Genomic DNA, 10,747 nt, shown 5'->3' on the forward strand with positions numbered 1-10,747 from the left:
TCTGTTTATCTCAAAGATTTTATGAATTGTTGTCACAGTCCATCTCTGTCATTATCATTTTTGTCACTGTTGTTACTGCATTTTACAGAACCTTTCTGCCTCAAGAATCCAGGATTTTTATATTCCCATTTTAATCATTGGTCTGTCTGTAGGTGAATGCATGTAATGTTTCCATTGTACCTGAATAAATGGAATAGTTGCCACACAAAGAAGTGATAATTCGGATTAGGCTGATATTACTACCATCATACAAAAAATGGGGTACTGAAAACCATTTAAGCAATCTTTGGGATATATTAATGTATCTTCTCCACTGTGATAAAGGAAAATGCAACTTTTTTAGTAATAAGTTTTTTCCTAGCATGCATTTTGAAACTGAATTTTTCTTATGTTCCCTTTTATAAAATTCTGTGCTCTTTCTATAAAGAAAACAGCTCAAGACCTGTATGTGACATTATTTAATATAACATAAAAGTAGAAGAAATGCAAGTAAATCTTGTTTACCCTATAGTCTCCAAGAAAACTTGGCTAAGATAAACATATTTCCTGTTTTTCCCCCTTCAAAAATATATAGTCAATAAAATGTACTGTAATTATGTAAGTCACAGAGAAAATACACACCATTTTTTCACTATTGAAAATTCTGGCTAAAATTGGCTTTTAAGTGCCTTAAGATTGGTTTGAACTGAGCTTATGAACAATTGTTTTTAAATTTATTGCACTCCTATAAGTTATATTGCTTTCTTTGTAAAAAAAAAAAAGGTTGAAAACCTTTAATTAACATAGGACTAGCAACCACCTCCCAGGCTAGTAAATTAGTTCTCCTCAGGCAATAAGAATGCTTAAAGCCTTTGGAGCAATTCTTATGCTTCAAAATTTTTCATGTATTTGAGAGTCGTTCTGGTGTGTGGTGAGCAATTGTTTACTGTCATTGACATTCAGATATTTTTAAACAGTACAGATACGGTTCTGGTTTTTTGTTTGTTTGTTTGTTTGTTTTGAGAGAGAGCTTTTCAGTGATACATGGATATATACATATACACCTACAGACATATATGTATATGTATAAACATACATACATGTAGATACAAGTGTATGTATATATATGTGCATGCATATTAATATTGATATATATATATACATACACACATATGAACTGTTGTCTTTCCTGGGCTAAAACATTAATTTTGCAAAAGCTTTGGAGGAATCTGTTGCCTTTTGGTAATTTCAGTCAAATTCTGCTTATTTCTCATATATATAGTCTCTGCAACTCTCTGGCTCAATGAAACAAGCTGAATTTTGTGCTTTAACTGGTACTGTGCATCTGTGAGGCTTCTTTCAGCCTTTACTTTTGAAAAGTAGTAAGGTATTTTTTTAATATATCCAGTCTATATTGATTATATTTTTCTTTTCTTTTTTCTTCTATCATTAATAGCAGAAGCTCAACCTCTCTGTTAGGGAAAATATAAATTCACTTTAAATTATCCTATTTCCATTTTTATCATTGTCACTTCAATTAACAGTGTTTCAGCAATCACAAGTATTTTGTAGCTGAAATACCAGCTGTTTAGTTCCTGAGCCATAAATGACTTCTGTGCTCCCATCCCTTTTTAAGAAATACTTTTTTTCTCTTTGTTTTTGACTGATGATTTTTTGATGATTTTTTACTTTGCTTTCACTGAATCACAAGCTTGGCCCATCAGCTACATTATGAGATCTCTACCTCTTGCTGCGCTTGGGAAAACCCGAAGTGGTACTTTTGCCTGGGGAAGCCTTTCTGGGGACTCATCATTCTTCTGTTCCTCAATGGGCTTAGCTGCTGTTGAACAGCTGCACAGGGAGCTTATAAAACTGGTCACGAGAAAACTGCTGCCTTTGTCAGGCTCCTCCTCTACGGAAAACAAAGCAATGGATCTCGCTGTTGCAATATTTGAATCCTGTGCAAGAAGTTTCCTTGGCAACTCCCCAAGGCCCTCTCTTCCCTCAGTGTAATGACTAAGCTGTAAGTCAGCCTTCATTAGCACCAGCCCCATCACCTTGGTGTGTGGCACTCCCTTCAGCAAGCCAGTTGTTCTGGGGAGTAGTGAGGCGGGATGTCCGCTCCTTAATTTGGAATTGATTTGGCCTCACTGTGTCACGGGGACCTCTCCTGTTTTAGTACAAGTTATTGTCAGAAGGGCAGGACACACAGCCCATAGTACTTAGTCAGTTTAGTGCTTTAGAGAGTAATTATTTTTAACAGAGTTTGAAATGGAATAAAAACATCCTCAGGGTGGCTCAAAGGATTAACCTCAGGATCCAGAAGTACAAACCTTGTTTTACACTGGATAGCCTTTCGATTTTAAATCTATCAGAAAATCCATCATTTTTCCAGTTTGCTATAACAGTTACGTACAAATGGTACAATTCATTCACATTTCCCTCTTGTATTCAGCAAGAGTTTCACTGTTTTTCCTCATCCTTGCAGAAGAGTGTGAGACATAAAACAGCCCTAAATGCACTGACGAACAACGATGGGCCACTTCTTGAAGGAAATATTTCAGCTTCCGAGCCATAATTAGATCAAAGCTAGGTAACAGTACTGTACGTGTTGCCAATTTGGATTAATTTCTATTGGTGAACTGTGCTATTTACAAATCAGCTGTTTCCTCCAGAGTTTTTGATGTACTTGATCAATATTGATACAAAATCAGTATGTTTTACTTGGAGAGCCTAGTTTTTGCAAGAGATGTTCCATGCCACAGGTAAGATCTTTTTGTCTTGGAAACTTAATCGTGTAAGGCAAAATAATAAATCAATTTACCCATACTCCAGTCCTGTAAATACACTGTGTTATGTATAGGTATTGTGGGACATTTCTTCTGTAAGAACTACAGTCATTATTGCAGCGTGTACTCACACATATGAACTGTTGTCTTTCTTGGGATAAAAGAATAGTGTTGAATACATAAAGTCAGAGGTAATTCTCACCCAGTTTATCCATCATCTCTCATGCTCTTGAATACATATATAGACCAAATGCAGACAGTAACACATGAAGCTTATCTCAGTGAGTTACTGGTGGAAAGGACCTTGGGTCAGAAGGCTGGGGCTGTACCTCCGACAGTGTCTACCATAGTACTGTGTTCTGTATGGACCAGGGCATTGCTGCATCACTGCCTCAAATCAAGAGAGTTTTGCCAAATATATGAGACAGCAGCATGAGTGGTGAGCTTCTAAATTCCCCAAACATTAGGCCATTCATTAGCAGAATGAAGTTCTCAGTTTTACATCATCTCCTTGCCATGCCACTTTTTACTCAAATACATTCCCATCTGGATGCCATGTCTATTCCTTTCCCTTCATTCTCTCCTGACCCTGAAAGCAGCACATGAGGAATTTAGTGAGGATGCAAAGTATCAGTATATGAAGAGGGCAAATGTCATGTGCTCTGTGGGCTGTAGAACTTCAAGGTAGCTGATGGGTGCTTTTTGATTTGTTTTAATGACTGTTAGACAAGTAATAGTAGAAAACCCCAGCTTTCTTGAGTAGCTTCAGACATGGTAGAGGTGCTTGCCTTGGGGCCATGTGTAGAAAAAAACCACATTTTCTTTTTAGAACCATGTAGGGTAACTAAAATGCTTCACTTCCCAGCTGAAAGAATAGGAAAGATAGTAACCAAGCAGTATATGACTACTCCCTCTGACATTTCCAAACCAAAATCTGCTAATCTGATTTTTCTGTATTAATGCTGATATTTGGTCTATATATGTGTTTAAAAGAACCCAGGCCTCACTGTTGGTGAGCAGTTCATTTTAATTTTGTGACTTTTCCGAGAGTGTCTGTTGTAAGAAAGCTTTCTGATTGCTCTTGGTTATGCAATGGTGTTTCAAGCTTGTGGTTGGCATTGAAGTGTAATGTGAAATCTCAGCCAAAGTTCTAAAAACTACATCATTAATATTTATTTTGTGATTTTGTCCCTTTTGCTACTATGCTCCAGTTAACAGGGAAGAAGGAAGGGGATAATTGACAATAGAGGATTAACTGGTTTATATAGAGTTCATGGAGAGAGTGATTGATAACATTGACTTGAATTGTGCTTATAATGCATTTATATCTTAGATACCATCACATAACCTCTATACCTGGAAATTTTATGTGCATTTAGTGAGAAGAATTTTATCAACTCATTGGGCAAAAGGCTGTGCTAATTTTCTTTCTGCTCGTACACATGTTCCAGGCTCTTGTCATGCAGCCATGGTGTTACTGTAGTCTTGAGCATTTCCTGAGGGGAAGTGGCAATTCTGCCAGATGTGGAGTGATTATGTGATACAGATAAATTTTAATGGACAATTAGACTGTGTAGTATAAATTGCCTGTATAGATGCTACGTGTAACCTAAGCAAGTCTAAAATTCAATACTGCTTAGAAGTACAAAGCAAGTGCATTAAACCTCTGGAACTTTTGTCTGTTAGCACAAACTGTCTGTAAAGAATTCCCTCTCTTTGGAAGTACAGGCAAAGTACTTGAATCTGTTCTGTCTTAAAATTCCTCATAAAAAGTCCTGACTAAAGAAGTTCAGAGATAAAAAGATGTACCAGGAGAGATTGCAAAATGAAATATAAACTTCATTTAAAACACTTTGATATGAAAGCAGTCCTCTGTGTCTTCATCTCTTCTCCAAAGAGCCCATTATCAGGTTTAGAGGTTAAGTGTAAAATTATGCCTGGTTCTGTAGGTCTGAATATAAAACTGATGACATTAAAAGTGGTTGATGGCAAAACAACACGAGAGGTTATACTTTCACATGAAACAAATAGCCAGAGTGGTGTTCTAGTGAAAGCCATTATTGTACCTAGGGCACAATGGCCATATGAAAGAACACAGTTATATACTTTTGGTTCCAAGATTGTCTATTTACTGTGCATTTGTTTCTTTTTGTCCCTTTAACAGAATGCATCGAGGCACTGTCAGGAGCACATCTCAGAATTCACACCTCTTGCTTGTCTGAAAAGCCCAAGATACAGGAGCAGTGACTGCAGCAATTCCCCAGCAAGAAGGTCTAATTCTCATTCTAAAAAAATGATGTTTACGCACTGGAGAGGCGTTGATTATTCAGTACTTCCATCTGTCTTTGGCTATTCCAATAAGCATTGCCATTCCAGTGCAGGCTACCACTACAGTGGGTCAGGTTTGGAAACGTCTATATGACAGAACACCAAGTCAAGCCTTTAAAAACTGTATTTTTGTTTATTTCTTTTTTCAGAAACAAACATGTCACAGAAATATATTAAATTATACGTGGCTTCTGCTGTCTGAGGTAGTGTTCAGACAAACAGGATCAAGAGCTAGAAGTATGAACCCTTCCAGGCCAATAGGCCTCTTTTTATGTTTTGAACTACTGGAGCAATGAACAATCTGCACAGTCTGGTACTGTGAGACTGGTAGCACTGAAAATTGTCTTCATCCTGTGTCAAGACTTCCATGCATTTACTGCTTCTGTCACCTTTAGTAATTTTCTTTGTTACTTGAAGTGCATAGTTTCAGTCAGTGACCTACATTTTGAGATCAACAGTTTTAATTTTCAGCCAGAAGCAATGACCTCAGTTATCTCAAATGAAAGTCTCTTAAAGCGTATTTAACAAGTGCTGTTTCTGATTTTCCTCTGTCCTTTTTTTCTTTCTTTGCTCTTTCTGTAGAACAAACTGGTGTTTCCTCTGTGCAAATCTGCTTTCAAGAAACACTCTCTAATGTTCACTTTCTTGTAAGTGGCCAAATCAGGGCTATGTTTGGTTTTCAGTTAGTTTTCCCCTGTAGAAATATAGGCAAGACAATCCTTGTATAGAGTATGCACACACTATATGAAGTCAAGTTGGCTGTTCAGTTGGTAAATATCATCAGTGTTGGTATCTACTTAAAAACTGAATGTAAGCATTTTGCCTAAAAGGTCTTTGAATTTGTCAAAGATGCAGACTACCTGGTGTTCCCACTTCCTCTCCCTGTAATTGTAAAATATACTTAGCAGAAAGTATTAAGCTTTTTTTTTGACACAGTTTGTTGGGTTTTTTTTCTTAAAAGAAAAAAAGTTGTTTTTCCAAATGAGCATCTTTTACTATCTGGATTCATCCTCTTAATTTTGATTTTTTTTGTGTGTTTGTATGGTTAAATACTGGCTAAATGGCTTGGTAGATGTATTACAAAGCACGCAGCTGTTAGCTTTTGCAAACAAACCACAAGGTGGCACACGGCCGTTGACTAACAGTTGAATCGTAGTTGGGATATAGAAACCAGTTTGACTGCAAGGATTCTGTTTTAATTACTTTAAGAATGACAGCCAACTTGCACTTCTGTTTTCTCTGCTACGTTTATTTTACCTTGTACTAATTCAACTATTAGCAGTGTCCTTGTCTTGTTTCTTTAGTCCAGTGTTTTATTTTGGGGTGCAGAAATATCTGAAGGAGTAATCAGATTTCAGTCAGTTTCAGCCTGATGGTTAGAACTGGTTAATAACCATCCTCATTCAATACCTCTGTGAGGACATTAGCTAAAAATTTATTTCAGTGTGAAAACAAAATATTTGGAATCAGACCTGCAGCCTTTATTGGAAGACCTGGCCAAGACATTTTTAGTTGTCTTTAAAATGGACTAGGGTGGCAGAGAAAAATTTTTTTCCCTTTTTGTGTTTAAGCAAAAAAACCAGACAAAATAAGTTTACTTCACAATTTAATTTTTAATAAAAGAAAAACCAACTTACTAGGAAATTTTCCTCACAGTATTCCAAGTGATTTTCACATTAAATGAACAGGGAATTATTATTAAAATGCCCTGGGTCAAGCAGAGATTGTCAAGTGATTTGTGAAATCTTCAGTATACCAAAGATAACAGAATTTTACAAAGTCTAATGGTGAGCACCACAGACAAATGTTTTGTATCATATAACATATAGCACTTTTAAGTTTCAAAGAATGTCCTTATAGCAGTAGCATTTTGAAATACATACACATGTGTGGGTGTGTGTACATATACTTGCCATTGCAGACTTGAATGTTGGTCAGTTAGAACCGTCCCCTACATAAAACACTGGTGTATATATTTTTAAAAAGTTAATATGGGTATAAATTTTATACCAGTAGCAGTGACAAATTTCTTGTGTGTAGTTAACAAATTATTTGTAATGTATTTTTTAGAAATCTTAAAATTGCCTTTGCACTGAAATATTTTTCATACTGTAGCTATTTATAAATCTGTTTTACGCATACATTTGTTAACACACCATTTCTATTTTTTTTAAGTATATGTTTTGAAGGCTTTTTTTATACCTATGAGTTTTGGCCACTTAAATTCAGCCTAGAGTGGAGTTGTGGCTGAATGTTAAAATTCTAATGAATGTCAAATTAAAAGTACAAGTCTGTTGCTCTGTCAGTTTCATCCAAATTATTGATGTTTTGTTGAGATTTGTGGTAGCTGTGATTAGAGCGCTGTACTTGCAGTGCTATTCTATTATAGTGAGCTTTTTTACTCTATAAAGCCTCCTGCTTTTTTACTTTGTGAGTTCTATCTTTTAGCCTTAATTAAGGATATTTTTGCTTGATGTTTTTGAAATGCTGCATTCCTGTTCTGCCTAGTAACAAAGCAGTTCATTGCAAACTTCATGTAGCCCTGAGCTTCGAAATTATTGACAACATTGTTCAGGCTTAAACACCAATATACATGCTTAAGAAATTTTAGTTAAAGATGACATTTTTTTGGAGGAGAAAGAATGCTTTGATTTAGCAATACTTTTCCCTTTAAAGGTTGGTGCTGTTTGTTAAAATAGACCATTTAATGGAAAAAACATAAAACATCAACTCAGCTTCACTTGATGTGTTTTTGCTTCAGTTCCTGTTACTATTGCCATTCAAACTTAGTCCACTACAGCAGGTGTAAACTTGGAGTTTCACTGTAAATGGATCAGATGATACAAAGATGAAAAAGTAGAAGTTAGAACAAAATGCGTTATAGTGTTTATTATGGATGGGACACTGAAAGGAGACAAATTTTTATGTATCAAGAAAAAAAGAATTAAAGAGGAAAAGTCTAAAAATCTATATAACTTTCTAACTTGCCTTGTTTAAATTGTTGCAGCTTTAACAGCATAATGTCTCCATAACTGCTTCTATAAATGTCTTGAAACTGGTAAGCGCTAACCAAATGTATGTGAAGACTTTGAAAGTATTTGAGCTTTTCGGCCACTGAAGTTCATATATACCTGCAGTGGCACGTGGCAAAAGATCTTTTTCATTTTACCATGTACAATAATTGTTTGTTCAGCCACTTAATGTAAAAGCTTACAGTTTACTTTCTTGCTTGCATTAGCCTGTTTGTCTTTACCCAACTGGCTTGCAAAAATAAAAGGAAAAAATTGTTTAATTGAGGAACTGCACTACTTTTCTTTTGGAAGCCAGTGGGGTCATTGTGCTCATGCTACTGTCTCTGCTAAAAAAGCTTTAATGGAAATTTGTGAAAGTATTACAGAAGTGAAAACGTATGTGATTCTACTTTGCAGAATAATCAAAAATCAGTTTATATAGCTTTAATTTTTTACCTTATGAAGATTCACAGGATTTCAACTTGTGTTGTCTTGGACATATTCTTTGCATTTTAGATGTCCTTTCATGATTTAATGTAAAGTAGAATCTGCGGAAGTTGCTGTATGGGGGCTGGGGGTAGTTATCTGTGCATTAAACATTAAAGATGTCTGTAGTCATCAGCACCAAATACTGACACTTATTTTTAATTGTACAATTATAGGTGCGTTTATTTGAAAATAAATCAGCCTTCAAATCTAATGTTTAGATTATTCTATACTACTTGATTTATTTTATTTGAAGAGTCAGTGTGTGAATACATTACTGTAAAGTTTCTTTTCAGTGCTATTTTTAACTTTTATTTCTGTAGACAACCAAATATAACTTGTTTATATTCAGTCACAGTTTGGATCCTTATGTAGAATATATAAGCAGGAGACATGAATCTGCTTGCAATAAATATAAACATCCAAGACTGGTTTAAGTTTGCTCACAAATAATTACAATAATTCTAGTATGAATATGAGATGGTTTCATATTAGTCTGTAATAAAATGTAAGTAGATAACAGAAAACGAAATGAGTGTTTGATTCTGTTATTGAATATGCTTGTAGTCACCCTCATTTCTCCTCATACTGGAGAGGGTCCAGCAGAAGCCACAAAGATGATAAAGGGTCTGGAGCATCTCTTTTATGAGGAGAGACTGTGGGAGCTTGGCCAGTTTAGTCTGGAGAAAAGAAGACTGAGAGGGGACCTTAATAATGCATATAAATATCTCAAAGTTGGGTGCCAGACTCTTTTCAGTGGTGCCCAGTGACAGGACAAGGGGCAATGTCCACAAACTAAACCCCAAGAAGTTTCACCTCAGTATGAGGAAGATCTTCTTACTCTGAGGGTGGCAGAGCACTGGAACTGGCTGCCCTGGGATATTGTGGAGTCTCCCTCTTTGAAAACATTCCAAACCCACCTTGATGAGTTTCTATGTCACCTGGTCTAGGTGACCCTGCCTTGGCAGGAGGGTTGGACTAGATGATCTGCAGAGGTCCCTTGCAACGCTAACAATTCTCTGATTCTGTGATTTTCAGAGAGTGTATGTAGTCAGCTAAAAAAGCAGGCTAACAAAATGAAATTCAGAGAAGGCTGGAACATGAGCTGTGTGGGGGATTTGTTGAAAAGCTAGTAGAAATTGGTACCAGTCCAGGAAAGCTTTGTTCCTCCCGCACAGATTGGGTAAGTGCTAAGATTCTTTCCAAAGTAAACTCATAAGCTACACATGAGAAGATCTGTATTTCCTTACCGTTCTGCTGTGCAAGGTATCCAGAGCTATTTCTTTTCTTTTGCAATGTTGTCAATTTACAGAAACTTTACTAAATTAAAAAACAATGTGCTTTGCCATCTGAGTTGGTAGGTTGGTAGCAATGTTCATGGATTCTTACAGAAGAGGCTGAGTGCGCAGAAAGACCAAAATTTTCTTTCATTTGGTGATAGAGTATTTTGGGACTCGCTGTAGTTTCAAAACCGTTACACACATTTTGTTTCTACTGAATGAGCTTCTGGAGAAGGTACTAGGAGGAAATGTATTTTATGGAAGATGTTTTTCCCTGTATTCATGCAAAGAAGAAAAAATGCATGAATTGTAATTAGATAGGACTATCACATTGAAACTGGTTTTGAAAAAAATAATGTGATCATGCATTGATTTCAGGAGGAATGCGGTAGCAAGAAGGACAAATTACCTCATAAGTACATAAATTTTTATTTTGCATACAAAAATACATTTACTTATTTAAACAAAAAAGGATAGAAAGTAATTTAAGTTCTGAACAGTATTCTAAATCCAATACCGTGTGTTTTCCATTAGCTCTTAAGTTATGCTCTTTTTAGTAAAACTTACATTATAGAATTAATTGAAAACTGTTTCTTATATTTTACAGTGAGGCTACACTTTTTTCTGCTATAAATGCAACACTGATGTATAAAATCTTTCCTGAAGGTTATTTTGATATGAAGTGAGATAGGTCGGAGACAGACTGAAGTTCCTTGGTTTTGTTTTCTGATTACTTCGATTTCCTCAGGTGATACTCTACAGGAATTTAAAAACAGTATTTGACCATTCTATTAAAGCTTTGTTGTTGTGTGTTTCCACTGCAAATACTTACAGGTCTATTAATTTTAATTTCATTCAAATGAAAACCCACACC

General features: G+C 35.7%; 1 protein-coding gene across 4 annotated transcripts in view; it reads left to right on the plus strand.

Moving 5' to 3' along the window:
• The window catches only part of ATP11A (ATPase phospholipid transporting 11A), a 112,160-nt gene extending 103,035 nt beyond the window's left edge, over positions 1–9,125 (plus strand). The window contains exons 29-30 of one of the 4 annotated variants that reach the window (XM_032680293.1): positions 2,468–2,583; positions 4,933–5,048. In XM_032680293.1, coding sequence (XP_032536184.1) covers positions 2,468–2,557 — 90 coding nt within the window. In that variant the 3' untranslated portion in view covers positions 2,558–2,583; positions 4,933–5,048. Of the gene's footprint in view, positions 1–2,467; positions 2,584–4,932 lie in introns of all 4 variants that reach the window. The other 3 variants (XM_032680294.1, XM_032680292.1, XM_032680295.1) reach the window with 3 other exon arrangements.
• The last annotated feature ends 1,622 nt before the right edge of the window (positions 9,126–10,747 follow it).

This window comes from Chiroxiphia lanceolata, chromosome 2 (assembly GCF_009829145.1).
Source record: "Chiroxiphia lanceolata isolate bChiLan1 chromosome 2, bChiLan1.pri, whole genome shotgun sequence".
Taxonomy (NCBI): Eukaryota; Metazoa; Chordata; class Aves; order Passeriformes; family Pipridae; genus Chiroxiphia; species Chiroxiphia lanceolata.